Source organism: Antechinus flavipes, chromosome 4, assembly GCF_016432865.1.
Source record: "Antechinus flavipes isolate AdamAnt ecotype Samford, QLD, Australia chromosome 4, AdamAnt_v2, whole genome shotgun sequence".
Lineage (NCBI taxonomy): Eukaryota > Metazoa > Chordata > Mammalia > Dasyuromorphia > Dasyuridae > Antechinus > Antechinus flavipes.
The window spans coordinates 36,669,715-36,686,277 of NC_067401.1; the positions used below are offsets into that span (position 1 = coordinate 36,669,715).

General features: G+C 37.0%; 1 protein-coding gene across 7 annotated transcripts in view; it reads right to left on the reverse strand.

Annotated features, from left to right (window-relative positions):
• Positions 1-16,563, reverse strand: part of RFFL (ring finger and FYVE like domain containing E3 ubiquitin protein ligase) — a 73,251-nt gene that overhangs the window by 39,327 nt on the left and 17,361 nt on the right. For 3 of the 7 annotated variants that reach the window (XM_051992427.1, XM_051992426.1, XM_051992425.1), the window contains exon 1: positions 7,653-7,747. The exons of 2 other annotated variants lie outside the window; for them this stretch is intronic. Coding sequence is in view for 2 of the 5 variants with exons in the window: in XM_051992421.1 (XP_051848381.1) it covers positions 7,653-7,821 (169 nt within the window). In the remaining 3 variants the exon portion in view is untranslated. Of the gene's footprint in view, positions 1-7,652; positions 7,869-16,563 lie in introns of those variants that run through there. 2 more of the 7 variants (XM_051992421.1, XM_051992422.1) reach the window with 2 other exon arrangements.

Consider the following 16,563-nt stretch of genomic DNA (forward strand, 5'->3'; position numbering starts at 1 on the left):
TTCTGATGATTTCCCAAGGAAGGGGATAAAGAAAGTTACTTTGCATCTGGGTCACTGGCCCCTGGGAACTTACTTGTCCATTCAGCCCAGGCAAGTCGGATCATTCGGGTGAATTTGTCAATTCAAACCTGGCTCATTTCTTTTTTCCCTCAGGACTCTCCTCTCCATTTTCTTTAACTACACAAAGCCTGGCTTATTATTACAGAAGCACTTCAGCCATTCTATCAGTTACCACTTTTTCTAAAGGTTTCCAGTGAGGCAAAAAAAAAAAACAAAAAAAAAACTAAATTATCCTGCCACTATAATAAATAAAGAAAAACAAGAATATTTAAAAATAGCCAAGTTCAAACAGAAGCATCTATTAATACCCACTTCCCAAGTTCCTTGAGAGCTGGTGAATTTTCATTTCTCGTTTTGCTTATTTAAAACATTTTTTTAAAACATTTAAAACTAGTTGATCATCATCTGTTAATATTTACGAAATTCTCCAACCACAGTGGCAATTCTAGTGGTGCCATACAGAGACAAAACCCCTACTTTGTACAAGAGCACATCTGGAAAGAAAACAACCCAAAATATATACATCTAGTCAGAAGCTGAAAGGAAAAGAAGGATGGGGAGAGGAAGAAGGAGGGAGAGTGGGGGAGGAGGAGGGGAGGGAAAGGAGAAAGAGGAGGAGGGGTTGTATTCAACTTAATTCTTTATCCCCAAACTCCTTGGACTTCTTTAATACCATTATTTAAGTAGGATATTTACTAAAATAATTAAAGTTTTATAATATTACATAAAACAGTTTCTTTTTAGAACATCTTCCTTTACAGAAAAGGTTATATTTAGCTTAAGAAAACTCGCTAAAGTTTATTTGTTAATCAACAGTTTTAAAATGATAAGTATTGTGTCTACTTTAGCTGCATTTGGTGGACACTGTTATCTCACATGCCATGCTGCTAAAATAGTTTGGTAGCTAAAGATAAAGATAAGAAACTATAGGTAAAACAGTTCTCAAAGTGAAGACTACTACTGTAGCAACTTCAGGGAAAAGACTCAGGACAAAGAATGACATCTGGCTTCTTTTTATTGACACACTTGAGAAAGCAAAATGGTTCCTTCATTGGTTTGGAAACACAAAGGGTAAGATGCCAGCTGCGGTGCCACACCAAAACAAACAGGAATTGTAGAAACTGAAAAGATAAAAAAGAACACCTATCCCAGTTGTTTTTTTACTATTAGAGCCACTTGATATTAAAAAATGTTGTTTCCTAAAGAAAACTATGTGTTATAGGAGCCTAACAGGAAATGGCCTTTAGCACCTGCATTAATCCTCTCCTTTAAGACACCAGAATGACAAAAGAGTGCTGTTATTTGTACAAGGGAGCCCCCCAAATAGAAAGATTCATCTTCCTGAATTCAAATCTGGCCTCAGATACTTCCTAGCTGTATGATCCTAGGTAAGTCATTTCACCTTGCCTGCCTCAGTTCCCCATCTGTCAAATAAGCTAAAGAAAACAATGGCAAATTGCCTTTTCCAGTATTTTTTGCCAAGAAAATTCCAATTGAGATCACAAAGAGTCACACAACTTGAAATGACTAAACCACTATAACTTGTTCAAACCATAACCTTCTTTGAGTAAGGGAGGGAGAAGACTTCATTTTTGCCCTATTAAAAAATACTGATTTTCATTCAATACATACTATTCCTACATTCCAGACATTCCATTGCTTCAAACACCAGAGACTTCATGAAAATACAGAAAGTTGGTAAGTAGGAGAAAATAAAACTGAGCTTTAGATTCAAAGCTCTTTCAATACAGTATTTCAGAATTTAGACAGGTAATTTACCACCCAACAGCAATTTAAAATAGGTTGTTTTATTTTTCATGGGTGGTCACAACAGATGTTTAAAGTTTATATATACACACACCCGTGTTATTTTGCTCCAGAGGAAATATGTAATGCTCTTCACAGCCCACGTTCCCTTTTCTACCCATGTATTTTAGATTATAAACAATAAGTAGTTGTCAGAACAGAAGCAAAATACATCAGTTTTCAGTGCTATGAAATACTTCACAACCAAAGAATACAGTGAGTTTAATCTATCTGGCAATTTCTGTATGCTCACAAGGAAAAAACTATACAACATTATATATATATATATATATATATAAAACTTGAAGTTTCTAAGCTGCCTTACTCTCCCCTAACATTCTTTCCTCCCTAGAAAGATGACATGGGATTGAATATAAAAACAATTTTAATATGATATGTAGGAATCACAGAAGTAGGATAGGGGTGGAAAAGAGGCAGAATCCACATCGAGCTCAGTCCCCAGCGGCAGATGTTTCCAGCAACTCAGTTCTCCTAACTCACCAAACCCCCTCTGCTTTCACTATAGAAAAATTCAATTGTTTTTACAAAGACTACACAAGCCAGATTTTACTTACTAGAGCAAAATTCCCAAAATGAATTGTCTCTTGCCCTTAATAACAGCCAGGGAATAAACGAGTTAAATTTTATTAATTTTGTAGGTTAAACCGTTCTTTTTTCAGAGGTTCGGAGGGGCAATGATCCTAATTTCTATTAAGTATTTCAACTGTCAAATGAAGCCTTGTTACTCAAGACATTTTTGCACCTGAGATGTCACAATAATGTTATTTTTACCACTGTGCAAATTAAAGCTCATTTAACTCTAAGTCAAATAAAACAAAAGGGGGGAAAAAAAGCTTTTGACTTACTGATATGCAAGTTTTACCTAGAAATTCAAACCTCAGTATACTTCAGCTCAAGTATCTTAAGAGTACCCCAATGCCAACTTATCACTGCAACATCAGCAAATACAGGCTCACTGTAACCCTGGAAGCAAAGACCTGCTGTATAAAGTAGCCTCTCCTGGGATACAAAACCTGTCGCCATAACAGGGATCATTCCATCCTGGGGCCAGAAAGACTGCCAGTCCCTTTAATCTTTAAGGAGCCACTTTCACTTTCAGATACTGGACCTCAGGCAGCCCAGGGTTCCAATAGCCCATAGCACTCATTATTCTTAAAAAAGAAAGTGAAAGCTATGCATTAGTACATGGATGGGAAGCCAATGATTTGACTAAATCATTATCCTGAGCAGCTCATCTCAGAAACCTAGCATCCGAATTCTTGGAAACCTTCAGCATGAGTAATTCCCTACACAAAGCTACTGCTGAGCTGCTAATTCAAAGGAGATATTGGAAGAGTGGGAAGAGAAAGGAGGGAAGGAATGATGGAAGATGAAGCCCTAATATTACTGAATAAATTTAAAGGCAGGAAAATAAAGTGACAAATGTTCCATCGTTCTCCCTTACCTCCGTAACAAATCTCAGTGGAAAGACAATAGACTGAAATTCTGCAATCTAGATGGAGAGTTCGTGAAGGACTAGAAATTTGCTAAAACTCCTGATTATTGGATATCTTTCTTGTTTCATCTTTATCTTATTAGTTAAACCTTCCTTTCTAGATGAATTTTCACCATGATTTCCACTAAAAATGGCAAAGCCCGAGATACTTTTCTACCTTATCCCTCAGCCTAATAGAACCTTCATTGACAGTTGCCCATACTATTTCATTTTGACAGACAGTTTCAGCCAAGTAGATTAGATTACCTGTTCACTGACAGTTAATCTTCAAACTGGTTTCTGCAGGATAGGGAAATAAAAGAATAAGCCTGTACAGCATAAATGGTCCATCCAAGCAAAGTGATGGGAGAGGCAGAGAAGGCAGGAGAGATTCCAGAATCAGAACTGAACTGCACATTTCAGTAGTGCTTAAGAAAACACTCCATCTACCTACATGGCTGATGAGAAGATGAATTCCCAAAAGACTGTATACTCTCTAAAGATTACTGTGCACACTGCTCTCTCTCTCTCCCTGAGGTTCTGCAAGAGTTCTCATCATAAAATCTGGCTTACATTATTTATAATAAAATGGAAAAATACACTAACATACAGGAATAAATGCCTTCCAGTTTATTTGGAAATAAACTTCAAGTTTATTTAAACCCAAATGCAACTGTGAATTCAAAAGTGTTTCTTAGCTTTTTCAAAAGTATTCATTGTCCTTTCCTCATATAAAAGAAAACTCAAGTGCTCAGAAGGAAAGTCCAATTGGTGAAGTCCATTTAAGTTTTAAAGCTGAGCAAAGGAAGGTTTTTTTAGATCCTTTCTGAAGTACTTTCAGTTTATTTGGGGATGCATTCATAGAAATAGATCGAGGAATTATTGAGAAAAGTATACAACTATATACAGGGATAAACATTTCATGATAAAACTCAAGAAAAAAAGCTCAAATTTTTACCAGTTTTATGAAGTAATCTAATAACCTGCACTTTGTACATCTGAATTGGCCAGGAAAAAAAAAATAAACTTCAAGATTACTTTTCTAGCTCAGATACCTAAATTCAATTGCAATCCCTACCTGAATCCTGCCTCTTCTTGGTATGTATTTTTATCCAAGCTATCCTAGTGCCGATTAGGCCAGAATGGAACCGGCAGAGCCTACCCAGAACTGAGTGGTTCAATTAATTCAGGATCTAACTAGTAACTGCCTGGAATCAAATATACCTTAGCATTAATTAGACAAATTAACGCAGTGAAATACATGGAAGATGTACTCACCAGGTGTGGTACCACACATCTGACAGGCTTATGCAAACAGTTTTCTTACAAAAGTTACAGCAACTGTCACAGTAACAATTTTAACAATGAGAGAGGAGATCTGGGAACAGTAACATTGCCAATGGTTCCCATATGCTTCCCCTCTCAGTGCTTTCTTAAGGTATAAATGTACAGACGGCAAGACATATTCCAAAGCAGGATCAAGATCACAAAATAAATCAAGTTTGGGCTTTACTTCTCATTTTGACCCGGCTCTTTATTTCAACAGAATGAAGACCTGAAAGTGATCTTCCATCCTTATCTCACTACACAAAAGCACCACAATAACAGTTATTTTAGAGAATAGAATGGGTCTCTGTTTCTGGGAGAAGCCTGGTGTGAATAAAAACACTGCACAACCTTCCAGAGGCAATCAGTCCCATCTCCAACTCCTGATCACTTCTGAATCCAAGCTCACTGTCCACAATGTTGGCCAAAATATACTGACTGAGGGACCAGCATCATCTATCTGTTCATTCATCTGCCGTTCATATAATTTTGATAAGCAGTCAGTATCCACTTGGTTTTCCCTGTGTGTATGGCCGAGTCCAACTCTTTTGAATGATTATGGCTCTGCAACATCCTACAATTTAGCACTTTGGGGGAATTGTGCAGCTCTTTAAGGAACTCTTCCCTGAAACAAAAGCTGAGCTTTTCAACACTGATATTATTCTGGTGTCATTTATACAGCACCTACTATGTGCCAGGTGCTATACTAAGCATAAGATACAGAAGGAGGCAAAAAACCTTCCCTTGTTTTCAAGGATCTTGGTGAAGATTTACAACAAAAATACATTATTTGCTAAACTGAGATAATCTCAGAAGGTACTAAAATTAGGAAGGACTGGAAAAGACTATATAGTGGAACTTTAGACTTGAAGGAAGCCAGAGATTCTATGAGTCAAAGATGAGGAGGGAATTTTTTATTCATCCTTCATTCTCAAAGACCAATGACATCAGAGGATGTATAACTGCAAGCATACAGTATAAGACTGAAAATATCCACAATAGGGAGACAGTATCATGTTTGTGGAAGGGAAAATTGCCAGTTACTTTATCTGGCACGTGGTAGGATGTTAGGGTGGAAAGGGGAAGTGTGAAAGGACTGAAAAGGTAGAAAGGGGCAACATTTGTGCAGAAATTTAGAAGCCAAATAAAGGATTGCATATTTGATCTTGGAAACAACTGAGTAAACAGGGACATTATACTTTTGGACAGTTGACTGGAGATGGGGAGAGACAAGGTCAAGAGACCTTATGAGCTTTAGAAGGCTTCTGCAAAAGTCTAGTTTGAGGCAGTAAGGGCCTACAATCAGACAGTGGCAATGTCAGGAGGGAAGGGAGTATGTATAGATGAGATGTTAAAAAGGCAAAAATGACAAGTGTCGGCAACCAATTGAATAAAGGGGATGAGTGAGAAATCAAGATTGACACAACTAAATTGTTAAGACATGGTATCTGAGAAGTTGGAGGTATCTATGATAATAACAGACAAGTTAAGAATAGATGAAAGCTAGGGATGGTAAAAATTATTTTTGGACATGCTGACTCTAAGATGTCTACAGGCCATCCTAGTGTGAAGTGTCCAAGAGTCAGTAAGATATTCAGGACTAGAAGTTAGAATCACTGAAACAATAGTTGAATCTATGGAATTGGATATCGCCAAGGAAAAGAGTATGGAGAGAGAAAAGAGTCAAGGAAACATGTAATCAAAATAATGTGATGTAGATAAGGAAGATATGAGAGGTCAGGAAGGCAGGAGGAAAGCTAGGGGAGACCAATGTCACAAATATCTAATGAGAAGGGAATATCATATCAAGGACAAGAAAGTGATCAGCAGTGTCAAAGGCTATAAGGAGATCAAAAGGGACAAAGGCTGAGAAAAGCTCATTAGATTTCGTGATTACAAAATCGTTTAGTAACTTCATAAAGAGCAGTTTCAGTTGAACGATAAGGTCAGAAGCCAGATTACAGAGAGTTAAGAAGGGAATGAAAGAAAAGGAAATGGAGGCCCTGAATGGAGACTGACAATTTAAGAAGTTAAGCCATAAAAAGGAAAGAGATATTGGACAATAGGCTAGCAGGGATGGATGGTTCAAGTGAGAGTTTTTTTTTGAGGCTGGGGAGACATATAAATGTTTGTCAGCAATTAGAAAGCAGCCAATAGACAAGGAGAGACTGATGACTAGTGAGAGGGAATGGTAGAGGAACCAATCTGCTAGTGATGATCCTATCCATGCCCCAAGACATGGATACTAAGAGTCAAAAAATTAAAAAATTAAAATGGAGATCCCCAATGAACAATATAAAAGCAAATGCTGCATGTGAATAAGCTGCAACATATCACTAAGAACTCTGTATAATAGAAGCATCTCACCAGGAAGATATACAACTAAAACAAAACAGGACAGTCACACCAAGAACCAGACAGCCTGCATATGCACACATCAGAACTACACAAAAGCCCCCAAATGGACTGAGAATTTATCCTGTGTAGGATTTGCAAGAACCACAGTTAACCCTAAAGAAGATATAGATAGGCTTTCCCAATTCAGTACTGCAGAGAATATCCACATGAGATCAAAGTATAAAAATCATAGGCAAAACGGAATCCCCAAATAGGAATCCCCATTGTAGAATGTCCAACATCCTGCACAATGTATGACCATGTTAACTTAATTCCCCCTGAGCATAAGTGTTGAAACCTGGAAGAAAGCTCTGACTTTCCTGGCCTAGTCTTTCTTTGTACAATAGACTGTTTATTGCATATTCATATTTCTTCCATAGTCCTACCCTGCCCCCTTCTCTAAGAAATTTCCCAACCCCACCAGGTCTGGAAACCTGTATATTTGGAACACTCTAGGCTAGAAATTTCCTGTTTCCTAGGTGATTGGCACTTCCCTGCCTGTGACCTCAGGAGTGGGAAACCAATCAGCCCTTCCTGGCTAGGACTCCTCCCCACCCTATAAAAACACCTGAGCCACTCTGATCCCGGGTTGGCCATGACACTGTAGCTGATTCAGGAGCTGCCCTGATCCAAGGGCTGCCTGAGTTGCCTCGAAGTATGGACTCAAGGGTCCATTGTGGATTTCTTCTTTCGGCTATGACTTGAATACCATCCTGCCTGAGGCTCTCTGGTGACATCCCTGGTGGTATCCCTTCCCAATCCCACTTTTGAAGTGTTAGCCACCCCAGTGTGAAGGGGGGTTTGGTGGGCTAACCCAAGTTTGGAGGTGTCAGTACCATACCCATTGTGAGGGGGTTAAAGGGCTGCCCTAGTTTGAAGGTGTCAGTCCTGACCCCACTGAGGGGATCATTAGGCTGTCCTAGTATCCTTTCCTTGTCTCCAATTAAATCTCTTGGATGTCCCTTTTGGGCCTTCCCATAAATATGATAAGGGGCCTGTTGCTTTCAGCATAAAACTCATTCATCTAATTCCTCTGGGAAAACATTTTAATATTAGCAATAGAGTCTGATAATAAATCACATCGTTTGGAAGCTTTTTCTAGATTTTGGTATGTTGAGATAATAGAGGTTCATATAACAAATTCACTCAAGAAAATTTGGAATTAAGAAAATACCCTGAAATATGATACTTCAAAAATAACACAATTAAAATCATAATGACTAGAGTACTTTTAAAAATATTTGTATACAGACTGGCCTACCTAGAACAGCATATTTAATGTAATGAAATGGAATAAACTTCAGGGCACCTTGAAAAATAACTCTCACACATCACTATTAAAACTCTGAAGTATGTTAAAGTGCTAATCAAATATAAGATAATTTTTAGTAAACAACCTGCAAAATTTGCTTGATTTTTTTTTTACAAAAGCAATCTTTCCATCAATTCAAACCAAAAATACAGTTTCATCCAAAAGAAATATCACCTAGAAAAATGAATTAGAATAAAATAAACTGTGCAAAGTAAATCTAATGCTTTATGTATTTCTGTTTCAAAATGTTTTACAACAGGAGGAAAAAACAAATTTTTCAAATCATAATAATTTGAAGACATCTTTGAACATATGAAATAGTCGTGTCAAATAGCAACTTTCAATATATCTGGAGCCAAGATAATTAAGATTTTTCAATTAAACCCTCAATTTTCTAAAAAAATTCTTATGCCTTCCACTTACATGCTTCTTTGATAGAATAGTTCACAATGACCACATAAAAACTACAAAGAATAACCTGATAAACTCGGCAGATACTTAAGTGACCTATTTTATAAGGAAAAAGTATCAAGGTGTATAGGAAGTACTTAAAAATAAGTGCTTAACTTTTTAAAAGATTTTGTCCTGACAAGCCAATTCAAGAAGCTGTAGGAGCTAGAGATTCCAAAATATTAAAAAAAAAAAAAAAAAAAATCAGGTTTGTTTGATCCATTCAATTAACTCATGTAGAATATTGTTTTTTCCAGTAGCTACACTGTCCAATTCACCACAGAAGCTAATCCTGGGCCTTTCTTGGAATCAGAAATATAAACTGTTTCCCAAAGTGTTAGGTCATGCTTGTGCAAATGGCCCCAAGAGAGAGAGAGAGTCATTTAGACAGCTGTGCAACGAGCCACACAAGCGGCCTTTTCCACGAGTAGTGCTTCCCAACAATCGAAACTTTCTCTAGTCCAAAGTCCAGACACAGGCAGCAGTGTTTCTCTGCAAACATCCAAACAGTTTCATTATTGTTTAACCACAAAAATAACAACTCCAATAATCTATCAAGTTTGACATTTCATCTAGCTATACAATTAACCCAAGATGCCAAGCGTGCAAAAGGAAAGTTTTCTCTGCTCCAAATCAGCAAACTAGGTCTGACATTATAAAAACATAACCACTAACTAATAAGGCACCTTCTCAGCCCCTTTGTTGCTCTTCACAACCCTTCTTCAAAGGAAGCTTCAGAGACAAACTTTCCTCAGAATAAACTGTACTCGGAAATTTCACTTTTAAGAATTCTATACCCCTCAATTGGTGACTAGATAAAGCCAGAGTGTAAAAATACAGAGCAAGAGGTTGGAAAACTAACAGACCCAAAGAGATGAACATGCATGTAGTTTGTTCAAGTACAGATCCTAGATCAAATAGGACCACCAAAGACTTTGTTTATATTTTAGAAGACTTGGAAGAAAAGCTCAGTCACTGACTCCAGGGTAAATCAGTCAAGTCAAAGAGGAAGAATCTGATGGTTTCAGTAGCAGAATATAAAATGATCTACCCTAAAATCCTCCTCCTCTCAGCCTATTCACACTGCTTCACTTCAGATAAGAAAAGTGGATATCAGGATTCTTGATAATACCAATCTGAGAAGTCCATGGAACCATATAGAAACTCTTTCATCAGAGAATAAAATAAAACCAAAAGTTAAGGAAAATAAAGTTCCCATCCAAGTTCAATGACCCCCTGAAATCTGGTGTCTGTGATCCCCAGATTAAGAATCCTTGGTCTAGACCAACCTTTTCATTTTATTGATAAGGAAAACAATATTAGAAAGTGATAAGAGTCTTCTTGCCTGTGATGACACATTAAGTAGTTAGTAGCAGGGCCAGAAAGTCCTGGGACTCCAAATCTAGTGCCCCTACTTCTCTTAAGTCAACTTAATTTCAAACATTCCAAGGGTAACCCAATTTTAAGGAACAATTGTTCACTAGCTACAGCGGGAAAAAAAAGGCATAAGCAGTTTCCATAGGAATAATATTGCAACTTTCAATTCAAGCAATCAAACTAGAAAAAAATTATCCCAAGATTTTCTATAAGCATATTGAGGTCTGATGAAAATATATTAAGATTATAAAAGTAGATCTGTATTATTAGAAAAGCAGTAGACACAAGAATGCTGAAGATGTTGGTTGGGAAACAAATACTTTTTTTCAACCTATAGAGTGAAACCTTAACACATAAGCCCTCAAAGCACTTACCAACACTGGACTGGAAGTTCCAGGGGAGATTTGGCCACTAAATATGAAACCTTGGCTTGCTTGTCTCTCTGGACCTCAGTTTCCTCCTCTGCACAAAGAGTTCTATATCATATGTTTAGTTTCTAAAGACTTCTCTGCCACTGTCCCATTCTGTGACAATGTGAATAGTCCCCAGCGACCTTTGTGCAGTTTATCTAAGCAAATGAACAATATAATCAAGACTGAGGATAGGAGAAGAGCTATTCAACTACATACTTAAGAGATCCAACTTGTCCAATGACCTTTTACATTCACTTATTGGACAAACCTTTAAAACGGAGAACAATTTTCCTTTGTTAGACTGATAGAAACACAATGACAAATGAGACATATCCTTGACCTCAAAGAGATTGCTCTCAAGTAAGAGAATTTGGGTGAACAGAAATACTGCTCCTGTTTACAAATATGCATTTAATTTATACATTAAAGCAAGTTGGGCTTTCTTAAGTCCAAGACTAAAACTGCATTTCTCTTAAAATATAAGTATTATATTCATGTCATTCACTTGGAGAGAAGACCTAGCTCCTTAAAATCTTTTAAAAACTGAGGGAAAATATAAGTTAATACTCAAACCAACACACAACAAAGCCCTCCCCCCTCCAAAAAAAGCCCTTCAATTGAGTATATCAATAGGAAGGGAAAAAAAGGATGCACAAAGAACAAAAAAGAGATTTTGTATCAGTTTTTACTGGAAAAAATGATGAGAAATTTCTGTGTCAAGGTTACTCTTACTTGAAAAGAAGCTAGCAACTTTCAGAGATAGAAGCCTAAGTAGGTCAGTCACTATGTAACACCTCAAAAGCCATTAGATCACCAGACTGCAGAATCTATCCAAGAATTCTGTAGGAAATTAAGTGTGGATTAGAGTAATTAAATGTACAATCTCCTTGTGAGCAACCACTGTTCTTAAGGAGTAAGGTTATTACAGTGAAACATATCTTAGAAAAATATGAAAAGAATTACTAGGAATTATAGACCTTCCACCTTCACCTTAAGTCAGCCGAAGCTGTATCTAAAAAAGAACAAAATGCAAATTTGGAAAAAATAAAATAAAATAATACGGCTTTTCAGAGAATACCATGCTATTCAGGAAAACTAGTGAAAAAATTCATTTACTTGTATGAACAGTAATAGCCTGAAGTTTCCAAAAATTACATATTTCTTCAAAAGAAAATATATAATCATGGAGTAAAGGGCAAACATTGTTCTTTCTGAATGCTTAAATAGCCAATTATATGCCTAAAGCATTAATGCCAAAAGAGAAAGAGCCTATTACAAAAAGTTGAATAAGATATCCTGAAGAATGTTCCCTGGGGGCTGCAGCCTATTCTTCTGATAGTAATACCACCCCAAAAAGGCAGTTTCATGCAACATGTAGTATTTTAATTTCCCAACTGCCAAAAGAAATATATAAGGAGAAGAAATTAAACTAATTATGTCAGCAGTCCTGGTGAACAAAACTTTAATTGTATTACAAATCAGCACTTAGAAAGCCCTTTAAGGTCTCCAACTTATTCAGAATACTGATTACTGCAATCAGTGATGGAAATGAAACATCTTGGTATACATAAGGAGAAAAAGCTCACAGAGTTTGAAGTAAAATATTAATATTCTATGAAAGTACCTTATATCTAAAATTGGACTTATACTATTTTATAATTTACATATTATACTGGGCATCACTGATAATTCTTTTAAAATTATGCTCTACCAATCGGCTTTTAAAAACAAATCCTGGCTAGAAAGCTTCAACCCACTTAAATAGAAGACAGGTATCAGTATGGAACAGGCCAATCTCTTTGAACCTTGCAAGAAGTGGCTAAGCAATATTTGGAGGTATCAGATGCAAAGGGGGAAGGGGAAGCAATAGGAGAAGAAAGAAAAAGAAAAAAAATAAGCATTTTAAGACAAAACCTATTTTCTCTAGCTTTAAGCAATGATTCTTCATTGCTATTTTTTTTAAAGAAAGAGAAAAGTATGATGGGCAAGGTTATTAATTGCCCCATCTGCCTCTCAAAAGCATTAGAACTTAGCCAAAATTATAAGTCAGTGATCATGAGTAATAAATGCATAAAGAATGAAATAATTTTTGGTTCTAATTACAAGAAATTATATGTAATTGTATACATATATGTATAAGAATTACATATCTATTCTAGAAAATATATATTATCTATGTTAAGATTCATTTACTCCCTCTTTTTCTTTTCTCCTAGTTCATTACAATGTTATTCTTCCCATATAATTTTCTAAAGGACCTGCATATTCAAAAGAGGTTTCATGAAAAATAATGGCACTGGATTAAATGACCTCCAAGTGCTTTCCTTAACTATGTTCTTTTTGCACAGGCCTTTCCTTGACCTCACCATAATGTTCCAGCCATGATCAAAAAAAAAAAAAAAAAAAACATTGTTCCTAAACCTATTCTTGACCCTCACTTGTTACCCAAGTAATTCCAATCCTCAGTCTCCACCCCCTCTCCCAGCTTTCACTTTTTTTCTATTCCCAATCTTTATTTTATAGTTAGTTAAGTGTTATGCTGTCTTACTCTCAAGTCCCTAGTCCCCTTGCAGCCAGATACATTGTTAAACTCCAACTCTAGATTAGCATCTCAGCATCTGCCCTCCTCCATCTCTATTAATAACTGCCACTAAAAGGTGAAGAAGAAACTCAGGAAACTGGTCTGAGTGCACCACAAATTTGTTCTCTAAGCTCTATCAGACCCTCACTATTGTAAGGTAATCTTCCCATTCTTCCCCAATTGACTTTTACTCACCCAGGGCATGGAAAAGATTCTCTCAATTTTCTCTTCTCATGACTTCCAATCCTTTCAATTAAGGACCTTCCTTCACAAAGAAATTAGAAGCCATTTCCTTCTTTCTCTCAATTTGAACATTAAATCTCCATTCATTTTCCATAGTCTCTGGTGAAGAGGTGTCTGGCTCTTCTTGACAAAGCCAACTCCCCTCTCTGTATTTGTATTGGATGAATGATATACTTAAACACACTTTACCTGTTCTTCTGTTAATTTGGGTTAATCGGATCCCTGCAGTGGCTGACACGAGAGTTACCAACACTTTTTATTAAGATTTAGTCAAACTTTTGTTTATGGCTCAATGTTAGTCACCCATGCTATCTAGTCTCCGCAGCAGACTGGCCCCTGCTTCTCTTTAATCTTGAGCCAATATCTTATAGGTCTATAGATATCCATGCCTATCTACATATCTAAACCTATATACAAACACATACATATACACACATACAGGCTCAAAATACAACCAAAGGATTGGACTTTAAAATGTTAGCACTATATCATCATACAGCCTCTTGTAATTGCTCAAGTACATTTGCCTTTCTAGGTTTCTCTGGATTCTTGTGTTTATATTTCCAAGTTCCAAGTCTTTTCATCAGAAATGCTCAAAAATTTTTTATTCCATTAAAAATCCATCCCCCACCACCGTGGTTTATATTCAACTTTGCAGAATAAATTATTCTTAAGAGGTTGTGTATCTTTTCTTGCATATGGCCAACGTGGGACTTCATTTTCATTATTTGTTATATTGAGGGATTTGCTAGTTTATGGGAGTTTTTTTTTTTTTTTAAACAGTAAACAGGAATAGGGGAAGAACCACTTTTTTGTTAATTAAAAAAATGTAATAATAAAATATAGTGTCAAGCTCTCTCTCTTTTTTTTTTTTTTTTAAACCATGGCTTTAAAGGAATACAGTGATTATTAAATTCTCTTTAACGGTTTTCCATCCAGGCCAGTTGTTTTGATATCAGATGCTTTAATTTCCTTTTGTCAATGTTTTAATATTATTTTAAAATTTCTTGATGCCTCATAGAGTCACTGATAAATATTTCTAGTCTTTGTTGTTACTATTCAGTTATGTACAATTCTTCCTGACTTTATTTGGGATTTACTTAGCGGAGACACTGGATTGGTGTGCCATTTCCTTCCACAACTCATTTTACACAGGAGGAATTGAAGCAATCAGGGTTAAGTGACTTGTCCAGGGTTACACAGCTAGGAAGTATCTGAGTCTGGATTTGAACTCAAGAAGATAAAACTTCCTGACTTGAAGCCCAGCATTCTATCCACTGTTGCCACCTGGCTGCCTCTATATTTAATCTATTTTGTAGGAATTCCAATTGTTGAGTAATTTACCATTTTTCTCTTCTAGGCTCGTTATCCTTTTTCCCATTCTTTCCTTGAGAAATTGTATTTTCTTAAGCTCTTGCTTTCTTTCTTCTAGGTATCTGCACAGACCTTATAGGAAACCCATTTTTTTCTTTACATCTCTGCTTTTAGTTGCTATAAGTAACTATGCAATCATTTTTGTTACCATGCAGTGTTGTTTTCCTTTTCCCATCTCTCCAGCTTTAGTTCCTAAATTAAGGCTTTGTGCCAGGAGCAGACTGTTCCTCTTGGTCCTCTTTTGGGTGGGTTAGTTAGCTCTGACTGGAATTGCCATAGGTTCAGCCCTAGATTTTTGTACTAACTTCTACCCAGGATTTTTTGGTCCTGTGAACCTTTGAGACCTGGAACACTAGATTTTTAGGACCCTCTCTAATATCTTTGGGTAGTCTTATTCTTTAGCTTTCCTCCCTTTCCTGGCTAAACTCCTTCAAGAGATAGTCTATAATCAATGCCTCTCTTAACTCTAGTTGTCTTGACTTGGCTCAGGGACCCTAAGCCTCGTGGAATAAGTCTGGGGGCTGCTACTCTCTGGAGTAGAAAAAAAATGGTTTCTCTTATCTCCTCACTGGTTTTCTTGATCATTCTTCAGTCTAGTGCAAACTTTAGAGTTTTGCTGGCACAGGTGTGTAGGAACTGGTGACACACTCCCTGTTCAGATGACCATCTCTCAATCCCCTCCAGCCCAGTTTTTCACACTTACCAAATTTTAGTCATTCCAGCTCACCTGACATCCTTCACACACTTCCAATCCCAGTGTCAGAGCCTTTAAAGACAATCATCCTTGACTTCCACACCTGAAATACACATTCTCCCCATATCTACCTTTCTCAAAACCCAAGCCAAGCCTCACCTCCTTGACAGTCCAGATCCACTACCCCTGTCTCTCTCCAATCTGCCAAAATAAAATGGTATTTGCTTTGTAGCTTCTTATATCTAGACTTGCTATTTCCCTTGATAAAGGACATTCCATTTTGGTTTGGAGGCAATGATTTCTCCTATTTAACCAGATGACCAGATCTCATCACACATTCCTAAAATGCTATCTTCTACAAGATTACTTCTTCATTCCCCAAAGCTTTTGTTTTAGGTCCTCTTCTATCTCATTCTCATGGATTCCCAAGAATCCAATTACTTCTATCCAGACAATTACCACATCTATCTAATCTGGTCTGAGACACTAACTGTGTGACCTTGGTCCTTTGTTTTATAGCCCAGGGACTGGCAGCGGGAACTAACCTCTTCAACAACTCAAAATCAATCTTCTGTATATATGTGGCTTCATACATACTCTTAAACTCCTTTGGTATCTAAAGCCTCTCAGAAGCTGGGCCAAATTCGTTATGTATCATTTCCCAGGAGTAAGCAAGAGTTCAGCCCTGTTCTCTCTCTCATCACCTCTGTGCCTTTCCTTGCCCAAGCAGCCCCCGATTTGAGGATCACACTTATCCACCTCTCTCTTCCCCTTCTCTAGGACTCAACTTTAACACATAGTCTCTTCTCTATGTGGTACCTCCTTTCCTGATTTTCCTCTCTCTCCCCAGCCTTTCTGGTAGTTATTTCTTGAGCAGGCACATACACATACACACATCTCCCCTTCCCCATCTTAGAACGCAGGCTTCTGGAAAGCAAGATAAACATGTTAATTTAGTCTCAAGGGGACTGCCTGGCATAGAGCAGGAACTTAACCAGTACTTAGTTATCCGCATTGGTAGAGAGAGGTTCCCCA